The sequence below is a fragment of the Octopus sinensis genome, linkage group LG13, assembly GCF_006345805.1.
Source record: "Octopus sinensis linkage group LG13, ASM634580v1, whole genome shotgun sequence".
Classification (NCBI taxonomy): Eukaryota; Metazoa; Mollusca; class Cephalopoda; order Octopoda; family Octopodidae; genus Octopus; species Octopus sinensis.
This window is the reverse complement of record NC_043009.1, coordinates 69524171-69539497: the sequence shown is the minus strand read 5'-3', so window position 1 is coordinate 69539497 and position 15327 is coordinate 69524171. Positions and strand designations below refer to the sequence as shown.

Genomic DNA, 15327 nt, shown 5'->3' with positions numbered 1-15327 from the left:
TAATTTAAATTCAATTAATAATTCGAGTTATGGTTACAGTCAATCTTCAGGTTAATTGTAATATTTTAATAAATAATCAAAAATATTTAAACAATATTTTTTAAGAAATAAATAATATAATAAAATAATAAAATAAATTCTCTTATAAAAAAACTCTATTATCAAACTAGAAACTTAACGATTATGATTATGTCAAAACAACGATTATATTGTTAAATATTAATTTTAATTTTTAAGTATTAATTTTTAAGGTAAGAAAGCCACCAATAATCTAATATTAGTAATAGTCAATATCTAATTACATAAATATTTTACAAAAACAAAAAAAAAGATTATTCATATTATTCAATGAAAATATATAAATGTATATAAATATATAATTAAGAACTAAATAATCTCTATAAATAAATATATATGCACATATAATAAAGACCTAATAAATTAATTTTTCATATTTAAATATGAAATAGCTAATTTCAAAAATACAAACAAACCATCTTAAACAAACGCTATAGTAAATTAACTATCTTTATCTCTTTTGCTAAATAATAACTTTCAAAAATCTTATCTTTAAAGTACTTAAAGAAGTAATCGATTCGTAGTTATATTGTAACAAATAAATACTATAAATATATTATTATTATTATTAATTTATATATATATGTCTGTACATTCGTTGTGTCTGGGGAGAGTCATTTTTTTGTGCCTTATAATTTAACACACTCACCGGTAAAACTTTCGACTTATTCCTTATTTTCATTTCCCTAAAATTTTCTTTGCCTCTGTTTTCTTTCTTTTCTCTCTTTCTCTTCTTTATTCCTCTTTTCTCGTTCTTTCCTCTTTTTCATTTTTATTTTCTTATATTTTTAAAAATCTCACACCTTCTCTGATGAAGGGATATAATAAATATCCTAGAAACAGCCGTAAGATCTATTTTTAAATGTTCTAAAATCTATACAGCATTGATTTTTTTATCTCATTACAAAAAAAGTATATGTATATATATATATAGATGTATGTATGTACATATATTATATATATATATATATATATCTATATATTTATATATATCTGTATGTATATATATATTTATTATATATATGCAAGTATGTATAAATTGATATATATCTGTATGTATGTATACGTTTATATATATATTTATATCTGTATGTATATATATATATATATATATATATATATATATATATATATATATATATATATACATACATTCTGCGGTGTCTGGAGAGTGTCATTTTCTTTTTGTGCCTTATAATTTAACACTCATCGGTAAAACTTTCGACTTATTTCTTATTTTTACTTTTCTAAAAAATTTTTTGCCTTTGTTTTCTTTCTTTTCTGTCTTTCCTTTCTTTATTCTTCTCTTCTCGTTCTTTCCTCTTTTTTACATTTTTTATAACCTTCTCACACCGTCTCCGATGAAGGGATATAATAAATATCCTAGAAACAGCCGAAAGACCTATTTATAAATGTTCTAAAATCTACACAGCCTTGGTTTTTTCTCTCATTACGAAAAAATTATATATATATATTTACCTGTATGTATGTACATATATATTTTTATATATCTCTATATATTTATATATATATCTGTATGTGTGTGTGTATATATATATATATATATATATACATACATTCTGCGGTGTCTGGAGAGTGTCATTTTCTTTTTGTGCCTTATAATTTAACACACTCACCGGTAAAACTTTCGACTATTTCTTCTTCTTTTTATTTTCCTAAAATTTTCGTTGCCTCTGTTTTTCTTTTTCTCTTCTCTTCTTTTCTTTATTCCTCTCTTCTCGTTCTTTCCTCTTTTTTACATTTTTTTAAACCTCACACCGTCTCCGATGAAAGGATATTATAAATATCCTAGAAACAGCTGTAAGACCTATTTATAAATGTTCTAAAATCTGCACAGCCTTGGTTTTTTTCTCTCATTACGAAAAAATTATTATATATATTTACCTGTATGTATGTACATATATATTTTTATATATCTCTATATATTTATATATATCTGTATGTGTATGTGTGTATATATATATATATATAATATATATATATATATATAATATATATATATACATTCTGCGGTATCTGGAGAGTGTCATTTTCTTTTTGTGCCTTATAATTTAACACACTCACCGGTAAAACTTTCGACTTATTTCTTCTTTTTATTTTCCTAAAATTTTCGTTGCCTCTGTTTTCTTTCTTCTCTTTCTTTTCTTTATTCCTCTCTTCTCGTTCTTTCCTCTTTTTTACATTTTTTTAAAATCTCACACCGTCTCCGATGAAAGGATATTATAAATATCCTAGAAACAGCTGTAAGACCTATTTATAAATGTTCTAAAATCTACACAGCCTTATATATATATATATATATAGATCTGTGTATATCTGTGTGTGTATATATATCTGTATGTATATAAATTTATATATCTCTATATGTATGTATATATATATATATATATATAGCTAGCGTTTCGTATGTGCTGGATGGCACGATTTAAAGTTCAGGCTTTGATGCGTGTCTGCGTGTTTATAATGTATATCAGCGGTGATGTTGGCGTTACTTTCAATTGTTATATATATATACACAGTGTATTGCTCTCTGATAGTAAGATCAACAAAAAAGTTCTCCACCTGGTGAGATATAAATACTCATTAATGAGTAATATATAACATAAAAACAGATACGAGTGTGTACCCAAAAGGAACCAGAATTTTGCAATATTATTTTATTCACTTAGTTTTACAGGTTTACATTTTAATCGCCTTCAAATTATTCTCCATCTGAACAATGCATCACTCCAGTCACGTTTTCCACTACTCGATACTTTGCTAGAATTCTTGCGAAGTGATGCCTTTTAACGCCTCCGTCGCTTTTTTCTTCACCTGCAAATTCTGTAGCACTAGTTTTCATCACAAGTGAGGACTTTCGAAAAGAGGTCCGGATCAACTTCCAACTGTTCTTTCAGTTCACGGCACGCATTCAGTCGTGACTGCTTTTGATCATCCGTGAGCAAGCGAGATACAAATTTTATTGCAAATCTTTTCGCAATCCCTCGCTCAAAATTCGTTGGCAGAAACTCCAGGACACAGCAGTCATATCAACAAGTTCGTCAATTGTTGGGTGACGGTCCTCCAAGATCAGTTCATGAATTTTCAAAATGCTTTCATTCGTTCGGGAGATCGACGGTTGTCCTCAAGCAAAAAGTGACCATTCTTAAAGCGTGGAAATCACTCGTAAACTTGTGTTTTGCTCAATGCAGCGTTCTTGTAAGCTATCTGAAGCACGACGACTGCTTGGGCCGCCGTTTTTTCCCAGCAGAAAACGTAATTTCACGGAAACACGCAGTTCCTTCAGCCATCGCAAAAATCGACAAACAGTGGGAGAAGCACTGCAAAACAAAAACGCATCGCGTGGCAGTACGACTTCACCACACGACAACGCCGATTGGCAAACTGATGCCTAAGGATCGCATCAAGTGGCTTCTCACTGTGGAAGCCTGAACTACAGCGGGTTTTCCTCACAGAGAAGTTTCCAATTATTTTTGGCTACGCTCGTGTTGTGTAGAACAAAGTGTACGTACGCCGCTATATATATATATATATATATAAAATACAAAATGAGACAAGAACGCAAAACATCCAGATAGACAATACAAAAAACACGGACGGGTCATTCGAAGCCATTAATCTTCAGTCAAGAACCGGATCATCCTCGCAATTTCGGCTGGTTAATCTTGAGATTGCTCTAATCTGGCCAACCCCAAGGAAAAACTAAGCTAAGAGCATTAGATTCCTTGGAAGTATTGTTTTTATTATTATTATTATTATTTTTGTATTTATATTCGTGTAACATCGTCCGTTTTTCCGTCCTTGTTTCGTAAACATTCGATGCTTTTTTCCAAGGAAACTAATATTCTTAGCTTAGGTTTTCCTTGGGGCTGGCCAGATTGGAGCAATCTCAAGATTAATCAGCCGAAATTGCGAGGATGATCTGGTTCTTGACTGAAGATTAATGGCTGTGATTTTTGTATCGTCTATCTGGATGTTTTGCGTCCTTGTCCCATTTTGTATTTATATATATATATATATAATAAAACGTATGGTTTACACGGAGTAGCTTACTGGTAAAACACAGTCACTTTTAGAGTGGTCGTTAGATATATAACAAATGAAAGATAGAAGATGGAATACATGAGAAAGTTACATTGTGGAACAGTCATTTCAACGAGTTGTATTTATTTATTTGTCACCCGATTAGATACATCTGTACCACCGGATACTCGTGAACTAGTTGTTGAGTGTTCCACCCAAGAGGAATCGAGCTAGATGTGTCGAAACAATTGTCGTGATTAATAATATTTATCTCATATGTTCCATCTTCTCTCTTTCATTTGTTATACATATATATATATATATATATATATATATATATTATATATATATATACCGGAGTAAGCACATAAATGTGAAACAAGGTGCAAAAAAGAGTACTCAAATACCAGAGGTAGAGTAATATGCTTTATTTAAAAGCAGCAGAAATATAACAAAAGTAACAGCTTTTGTTATATTTCTGCTGCTTTTAGATAAAGTATATATGTGTGTATAAACGTGTGTGTGTTTGTATGTATATATATATATATTATATATATATATATATATATATATATATATATATATATATATATATATAACAATATATATATATATATATTGACTGCTTCCTGAGTATTTCCAGCTGTGTATCCTTCATTGCGAAGGAAACTGAATAAGATGAACCAACTCTATTATAGATTCACTTATTGATTTTAAAGTGGATCTGCTTTTTCCATTTGCATCATGTTTGTCTTCCAAAAACTTTATGTGGTTAACACTGCTGGGGGTAATTCTTATAACTTTGTTGTTTCCTGATTTTGAATATTCGATTCTGTTTATTAATTGTAAGGATTATGTAAGTTTATCAACTCACTATATTGCATATGTGAAACCATATTTATATTATATCCGTCTTTCTATTTCCAGGGCCTACAGAATACGACGTTCTACTAGGAAAATGGTGCGGAGATGATCAACCAAAATTTGTAACGTCTAACCGAGATATGTTAGTCGTTTTTCATACTAATTCTACTGCAGAACATACGGGCTTTTTAGCATCTTACCATACAGAATTGCAGTGTAAGATATTTTTACAATATTAATAACTTTATGAATATAAATACATACATTCTTGTACATATATATGCGTACGCGTACACACATACACATGCACACACACATACACACATACATACAAAAATTTGAAATAATAATTATTAATATTATTATTGTTTTATTATTATTATTATAGTAGTAGTAGTAGTAGTAGTAGTAGTAAGGCAGCGAGCTGGCAGAATCGTTAGAATGCCGGATGAAATGCTTAGCAGTATTTTGTTGGCAACTACATTCCAAGCTCGAATTCCACCAAGGTCAACTTTGCCGTCCATCCTTTGGGGTGAATAAATTAAGTACCAGTGAAACATTAGTGTTGATGTAATCGACTAGTCCCCCTCCCCCAAAATTGCAGGCCTTGTGCCTATAGCAGAAAGAATTATCATTAGTAGTAGTAGTAGTAGCAAGCTGGCAGAACTGTTAGCATACTGGACAAAATGCTTAGCAGCATTTCATACCTCGCTACGTTCTGAGTTCAAATTCCGCCGAGGTCAACTTTGCCTTTCATCAATTCGGGGTCGATAAAATAAGTACCAGTCCCCTCCCCCAAAATTTCAGGCCTTGTGCTTTTAGTAGAAAGGATTATCATTATCATTATTATTATTATTATTATAATTATTATAATTATTATAATTATTATAATTATTATCATTATTATTATATATATTATTATTATTATTATTAATATTATTATCATTATATTATTATATTATTATTATTATAATATTATATTATTATCATCATTATTATTATTATTATTATCATTATTATCATTATTATTATTATATTATTATTATATTATCATTATCATTATTATCATTATCATTATTATCATTATCATTATTATTATTATTATTATTATCATTATTATTTTATCATTATTATCATTATTATTATTATTATTATCATTATTTATTATATTATCATTATTATTATTATAATTATTATATTATTATAATTATTATCATTATTATTATTATATTATTATTATTATTATTATTATTAATATTATTATAATTATTATCATTATTATTATTATAATTATTATTATTATTATTAATATTATTATAATATTATCATTATTATTATATAATTATTATTATTATTATTATTATTATTAATATTATTATTATTATTATAATTATTATTATTATTATTATTATTATTAATATTATTTTATTATTATCATTATTATTATTATAATTATTATTATTATATATTATTAATATTATTATTATTATTATTATTATTATAATTATTATCATTATTATATCATTATTATTATTATTATTATTATTATCATCATAATTATTATAATTATTATTATTATTATCATTATCATTATTATTATATAATTATTATTATTATTATCATTATTATTATATTATATTATTATTATTATTATTTATTATTATTATTATAATTATTATTATTATCATCATCATTATTATCAATTATTATAATTATTATTATTATCATCATCATCATCATTATTATTATTATTATATCATTTATTATTATTATTATTATCATTATTATATTTTATTATTATCATATTATTATAATTATTATTATAATTATTATTATTATTATATTATCATTATCATTATTATTATTATTATTATTATCATTATTATTATATAATATTATTATTATTATATTATATTATTAATTATTATCATTATTATTATAATTATATAATTATTATTATTATCATCATTATTATAATTATTATAATTATATTATTATCATCATTATTATTATAATTATTATAATTATTATTATTATCATCATCATCATCATCATCATTATTATTATTATTATTATTATTATTATTATTATTATTATTATCATTATTATTATTATTATTATTATTATTATTAGGCGGTGAGCTGGCATAATCGTTAGCACACCGGGCGAATTGCTTAGTGGTATTTCATCTGCCACTACATTCTGTGTTCGAATTCCACCAAGGTCGACTTTGCCTTTCATCCTTTCGAGGGTCGATAAATTAAGTAACAGTTGAGCACTAGGGTTGAAATAATTGACTTAACCCCTCCCCTCAAATTTCAGGCCTTATGTCTATAGTAGAAAGGATTATTGCTGTTGCTGTTGCTATTACTGCGGTTTGAGTTGGCAGAATCAATAGGAAAATGAGCAAAATATCTTGTGATTCGGTTTTGGCTCTTTATGATCTGAGTTCAAATCCTGTCAAAATCAAACTCCATCCCTTCAGATTCAATGAAATAAAGTACCCGTGAGATTCTGGGGTTGATTAAATAGACTAAACTCTGCACCATAAAACAACTGGCCTGTAGCTTGTGGCAGAAACATTTCATTCAGAAACCATTCTCATATTTGCTTCAGTTCTTAATATTCTCAGTCAGCCTTACTTTCCCATCTTCCATATTCAATAAAATAAAGAACAATCCAAGCACAGAAAAGGATTTCATTGAGTTTCCTCTCCTCAGAAATTTGGGAATTTATCTCTATTTTAGAAACACTAATTATTTCTGTCCCACAATTATTATTATAAATGATGTTACTTTTGTTATTAATATTGTTTTTGTTTGTCATGTCTTTTGTTATTGTTTCTATGGTTACTGTTATTATTTTTAATTACTGTTGAAATTTCTTAATGACGTTTCTTTCATTCTCTTCTCTTTTTTTTCCAAACACAGCCTCCAGATTTAAACATCCAAACCACATTTGGTTGTGCATCGCCCTGCTTATTCTCATTATTCTTGTGGGCTGCTTCCTCCTGGGCCGTTATTTATTTAGGAAATATGGTCATCACCAGTGGTCAGGCAAAGGAAACAAGGGCACAGAGTCCATGGGCAGCAGAATGGACATCTATGACCATGCCTCCACTAGCGTGTCCATGAAGTCTCTTTTAGAAACTTTCTGAAATAACCAACAAGCCAGGCATTCAAGTTGCCCTCAACAACTTTATCAAACTACGAGGATTTGATTCTTATATATATGTATATATATATGTATATATATATAATTATTATAATAATAATAATGATGATAAGGATGATTATAATAATAATAATGATAATTATAAGGATGAGGACACAAAAACATATTTACATCTTTTCCATTTTTTATTTTTTATATATATTTCTGAAAAATATATGGTCCATATTCAATAAGAGGAGGAGGGAAAATTTTACTAACATTATTATGATCATTATTATTATTATTATTATTATCATTATTATTATTGTTGTTGTTGTCATTATCTATATTTTTATTATAATAATAATTATTAGTATTTTATTATTACTAAAATCAATATTTTATAATAATAATCATAATAATGATAATTATCGTCATTATTATTATTATTATTATTATTATTATTACTATCATCAATATTTCATTTTCCTTTTCATTTTATCATGCAATGAGAACAAATCAATATATTTCTATATTGTTGCTCTTTTTTTTTCTTTCTCCTTTTTTTATGTAACTTTTATTTTTGGTTTTTAATTCATTAATCTGTTCAGCCACGTTTAAAGAGTCCAGGTCTCTCCTTTTTAAAATAGATCAAATGTAATTTTATGTCTGATAGTAACAAGAACAACAAACCAGAGTTGCTTTATCTTCTCGACGATAAAGCACTTCTACAAAGATGAAAAGTTGATGATAAAGTTTTTGTTATGACGATGATGATGATGACATTGACGATGACAACAGTGGTGGTGATGACGATGATGACAATGATGTTAATGATGATGCCAGTGATGTCAACAGCAGCAATGACAGCAGTGATGATGACGATGATGATGGTTAAAATAAGGATAATACTATAACAAAGCATAACCTGTTGTAGTTATAAACTCAAAATTGTTCAAAACAGAAAGTATAAAGTATTATTTAACAGAATAGAAATATTGTAGACAGAAACCATAAAAGTCAAGCATTTCGTCCTCAATGCCTGACAGCTTTACACTAACGAGCATTTATATCGATATGTATATGTTTGTATAATCATAAATAACTTTACACGCATTTATCTACATTGTACTTACATATACATATAAACAGATGCATATGTCTAATCACACACACACATGCAAGACTAACCAGTGTTTCTTTGTTAGAAGCCAGCCTAGGAAGAGTCCAAATATTTCAAAAATGAGGGATACATAAATACATAATGTTTCATAGTAGAAGACCACACGTGGCTAACATCCTAATTTATGTAAACAAGGTATTTTCTACGAAAGTACTCAAATATTTTGTATTAAGTCACAAAGCTTAAGAAGGTAGATGAAATATCATTAGTCAAGAAATTGACTTTAGATTTGGAATCAGTCTAATGTCAGAAAACAACATAAAACTAAAGAATGAAAGAGAGAGAGAGAGAGAGAGACAGTGATGGTGGGAGAATACATGCATATATGTATTCTTGCAGAAACTATAACTGCATGAACAACAGTTGGCACACAAAATAGCCCTAAAATCATTGGGAAGGATTTTAATATTGTTGGAAAACAGTAGAACTCAAAGAAATGAATAATTGTCTATTTATTATTTGCCAGATAAAAAGAAAGCAAATTTCACAGAGAAAACAAAGAAGAATTCTTACATTTCTCACTGAGCCCTTCAAAATATTACTGCTATTATCATTATTATTATTATTATTATTAAGGTGGCAAGCTGGCAGAACCATGAGCATGTTGGACACACTGTTTAGTGTCGTTTCATCCGTTTTCACATTCTGAGCTTAAATTCTACCAAAGTTGACTTTGCATTTCATCCGTCGGAGTCGATAAAATAAGTACCATTCAAGTACAGGTATTGATGCAGTCAGCTTCCTCTCCCCTCTCAAAAACTGCTGACCCTGTGCCAAAATTTGAAGCCATGATTATTATTAGTAGTAGTAGTAGTAGTATTACTATTATGGTTGACATGGTGAGCTGGCCGAATTGTTAGTGTGCTAGACAAAGTGTTCACCGGTTTTTCTTCCTGGTTTTTATGTTCTTAGTTCAAACCCCACCAAGGTCAACTTTGGCTGTTATCCTTTTAGGGTATATAAACAAAAGTACTGGGACCGATGAAATTGACTAATCCTGTTCCCTACTAAAATTGCTGGCCTTGAGCAAAAATTAAGACAAGTTATATATTTTTTTAACTTCGGTGTTGTTGGAATCCTTGCATGAGTAGCGGAAGACTTGCTACCAGCTGCCTTCAGTGCCATGCTGTTTGTTCTCTTCAACTCTCTAATACTTTCCTCATGATTCGAGTCATGCCAACGAGGAAAACATTTTGTCACAGCTCAACCAGACCCTCTCTTCCCATTTCTTTTATGTTCCTTATTATTATAATTATTATTACTGCTGCTGCCTGATGCTGCTGCTGTTCTTGTTAACACAGTGAATTAACAGAATCAGTAGAGTGCTGGACTAAATAGCTAATTCTGGCTCTTTACATTCTAAGTTCAAATCCAACTCAGGTAAACTTTGCCTTTCACCATGCTAGAGTCAATAAAATAACGAAGTACTGAGATCAGTGAAATTAATTAATGCCTCTCCTTGCTGGTTTTGCACCTAAATAAGAAACAATTTATGCAATTCCTTAAGAAAATTGTTAGAAAGTTGGATGAAATCCTGACAACTTTGCTTTCTATCTTCCAAGGATCAACAAAATAAAGTACCAGTCAAATACTACAATCAATGTAATCGTCTAGACCCTCCCCTCAAAAGTGCTGGCCTTGTGTCAAGACTATAAATAATTATTATTGATTTTAAGAAGATGGTGATTCAGCAAAGCTTGGGCAGAATCAGGGAACATGTCATGCAGTGTTCTTGATATTCTTCTGGTAAAGAAATATTCAAAAGATCGTAACAGAAAAACTATATTTGTATAGTTCCATGAGAATTTCCTGATAAACATCTAGCACTTGTCAAGGAAGTCATTGGGACTTAGTCATCGTCTGATGGTGTAAGGATAGAAGGAAGGAATCGACTTCTTTTGTAAATTTGTTATCAGAAACTAAATTTCAAAATCATTAACTAGTTTTCATCATCACAATCATCATCATCATCATCATCAAACAAAATTATCATCATATAAATAAAGTGCTAGTATTTGGTCAAATTATTTCAAGAACTCTGATGACATGATGGTGAATTGGGATTTTAATCTTTTTCCTTTTGATATATAGGAAAATTGTCCTAAATAATCTTTAAAAATAATGTCTAGACAGATTAAATCAGCCATAAAGGTGGTTTGTGGTGATTTGAGAAATCTAAGTTGACAGATTCCGACTGTCATTTGCCATTGCATAAAATCTTTCTCTTGTTATTCTTCAAGAAACAAAAGAAAAGAGAGAGAGAGAGAGAGAGAGAGAGAGGGAGACAAAGAGAAACGGACATCAAGAAATGAATACACAGATAGATGGAGACAAACATGAATATACATAAAATGTATAATATCAAAAACAATTGTGTTTAGTTGTATATAAATATTCATGTGTACATTTATTATGTATGAACATCGAATTACATGCATTTCATACATAATACATGTATCATAATTAATAAGTATATATGTTGCATAATATTTAAAATACACACATGTATAACTGCAAAAATCTACATGAAAATGATGCATAAACATCTATGCATGTGAATGTCAGTTTGTGTATTTTTCTACATTATATATATATATATATTGGTAAAAACGGTAAGATAACAAAAGAAAGAAAGAGACCTCAATATTATGTAAATAGAGGTTTTTCCAATGGCCGGATAACTGAAGAGATGGTGGTGTGGATTTCCACCTCGGCATCCGAAACTCAGAGTTTTATCTTGGCTACTGAATAATTGTCACATATTATGTTTACAGATATATATATATGTGTTTATATATATATGTGTGTGTGTATATATGTGGCACGTAAAAAGCACCATCCGATCGTGGCCGTTTGCCAGCTTCGTCTGGCACGTAAAAAGCACTCAGAGTGGTTGGCATTAGGAAGGGCATCCAGCCGTAGAAACACTGCCAGATCAGACTGGGCCTGGTGCAGCCTTCTGGCTTCCCAGACCCCAGTTGAACCGTCCAACCCATGCTAGCATAGAAAGTGGACGTTAAATGATGATGATGATGAGATATATATATATATATATACCACAATCATTAGAATTATTGTTTTAACGTCCACTTTCCCATAGTTGCATGGGTCAGAGGAAATTTGTTGAGGCAGATTTTCTATGGTTAGATACTTTTTCTCTTGCCAACATCTCACCTGTTTCCAAGCAAGTTGATATTTCCCCAGGGCTAGACTTGCCTATCAAAGACGACTGGAAATGAATAATTTGCTTGTATGATGGTCAGCTCATATTGCAGCCATCACAGGATGTCAAGATAAGGTACAGATGCACATACACATAGAGCCAGTCTTCTTTCAGCTTCTGTCGGCCAAATTAACTCGCAAGTGACATAGATACTGAAAAAATATTAAAGATGCAAGGCAGTGAGATTGAACCCAGAACCTCATGGTTCCAAGACTAACTTCTTAAACAATCACCCAAACTACACCTACACATGCAAACCTACATACACACACACACACGTGCACATGCGTGTGTGTGTGTTTGTGGGAGTGTATACATTCATACAAATATATATATGCATATATGTATACATATAAATACGTATATATATATATATATAAATACATACATATAAATACATATATATTTATATATATATACACACTTATCCATATGTTTCTATGTAAATATATGTATGTATATCTATATGTATATACACATACACACATATATATATATATATATATGAGGTGTTAGTATGGTTGTGTGTACTTGTACATAAAAATATAGATAACAAATATATATGTCAGTAAATAAAAATATATACTCATATTTAAATATTATTCATAATACATATGTATCAATATCTATAAATACATATTTATAAACACAACATATTTATGCATACATATGCTTGTGAATATATGCATGTGTGCATGGTGTATACACAAACACACACACACATGTGTATGTATGTGTATGTATGTATGTATGTATATATATATGGATACATATATTTATGGACTTCCACATACATTCATTGCCAAAGTGGTAAGTACGTTAATGCAGCCATTAAGTTGTGTTTGTGTTTTCCAGTGGAGGTTTTATAGGCGAACCAAGATTTGTTATTGGAAATAAAACTGGCAGAAGTTTTATTATTTTCCAATACTTTCAAAATAGCTGTAAAACTACAAACATTTGCACATACATATATAATAGAGATATACATGTAAAATATATAATTTTATACATATCTATATCTACATATACATACATAATATATATATCATATAAATATACATACACATAATATATATATCACATATATGAATATATACATATTATATAAAGATATATATATATATATATATATATATATATATATACATAAATATATGCATAATATATACATTATATACATATATATACATATATATATATATATATATATATTATACATATATACATAATATATATATACATATACATATTATATACATTATATACTTATATACATAATATATATATACATATATATATATACATTATATACTTATATACATAATATATATATATACATTATATACTTATATACATAATATATATATACATATATATATACATTATATATACATTATATACATATATATATACATTATATACTTATATACATAATATATATATATATATACATATATATATATGCATGTATGCATGCATGGATTTATGTATGTTGGTATATTTATACATACATGCATATATACTACTAAAATGTTAAGTATAGGTGTATGCAAATTTACACATAGATTTATATATGATTTATATAAGAATGGACACACATATGTTACCAGAATTCTACATTAGAATATCAATATTAAATTGTAATGGACATCAGATATCATCAATATTGATTAATATATGTGTGTGTATGTGTATATATGTTTATATATATATACATGTATGTGTGAGTGTAAATATGTATATATATATGAAATGTTCAATTATAAATATATACATGCATATAGATTGAGAGATAGATACATACACACACGCATGCATGCATGCATACATATATGTTCTTGTATATCACAGGTGGGAGGTACAATCAGACACATGAAAAGAAAAACGGGAAATGGAACAACAAATTTTTAGTATTTCATTATATTTATCTCTCCTTCAACAGATGGAATATATAAACATGCACGCATACAAGCACACACACACACACAATAAGAACACCAACAACATAGGAGTCAATAATATTATTATTATATATTTATCATTTTATTTACTATAGGCATTTTATGTATTAAATTTTCATGATTTGTTTAGTTTCCATTAGTTTGTGGAGCATTATTCATTTATACTTATATATATACACATATATATATATACACGCATTTGTTTTATTATTATGACCAAAGCAGTCCTAGTGATTTGACTGATCTTATTTCTTGATAATCTTTCAAAGAAATCTAATAACATCAAAAAAGTTGGTTTCACGAAAGGATTTTTTTCCCTCTTCCTTGGGTTTCACTCTAAATTTTTACTTTCTTTTTAGCAAACATCAATATTGATAATTAACATCAATATTATTACACTTTGTTATTATTAATATTAGTATTTAACTGTGAACTCAAACATGTCATATCTTGTATTATTATCATCAATATTATTATTAATATTTTTATTATAAATATCATTATTATTAAAAATAATGATAATAATAAAAATGATAATAATAATAATAATAATAATAATGATAATACAAATGATAATATCAATGAATCATTTAATGGTTTATAAATCAAAAATATATTCTATAATCTGCAATGTGTCATTATATACATACACTCATAAATGCACACAGACACACACATGCATATACATGCATATTCACACACACACACACACACACACACGCATATATTTATTTATATATACCTGTGTATGTGCTTGTGTCTTTTTATTTGGCAGTCGCACCAGGACTCAAAGTGAATATGGAAAAGAAGTGTCCTCTCCT

The 15327-nt window shown here is 28.0% G+C and overlaps 1 protein-coding gene across 2 annotated transcripts in view; it reads left to right on the top strand.

Annotated features, from left to right (window-relative positions):
* LOC115218654 (cubilin) overlaps nt 1-8458 on the top strand; it is a 397234-nt gene extending 388776 nt beyond the window's left edge. For both annotated transcript variants that reach the window (XM_036508531.1, XM_029788578.2), the window contains 2 exons: nt 5050-5202; nt 7917-8458. In XM_036508531.1, the coding sequence (XP_036364424.1) occupies nt 5050-5202; nt 7917-8143 (380 nt within the window). In that variant the 3' untranslated portion in view covers nt 8144-8458. The remainder of the gene's footprint in view (nt 1-5049; nt 5203-7916) is intronic.
* Nucleotides 8459-15327: the final 6869 nt, after the last annotated feature.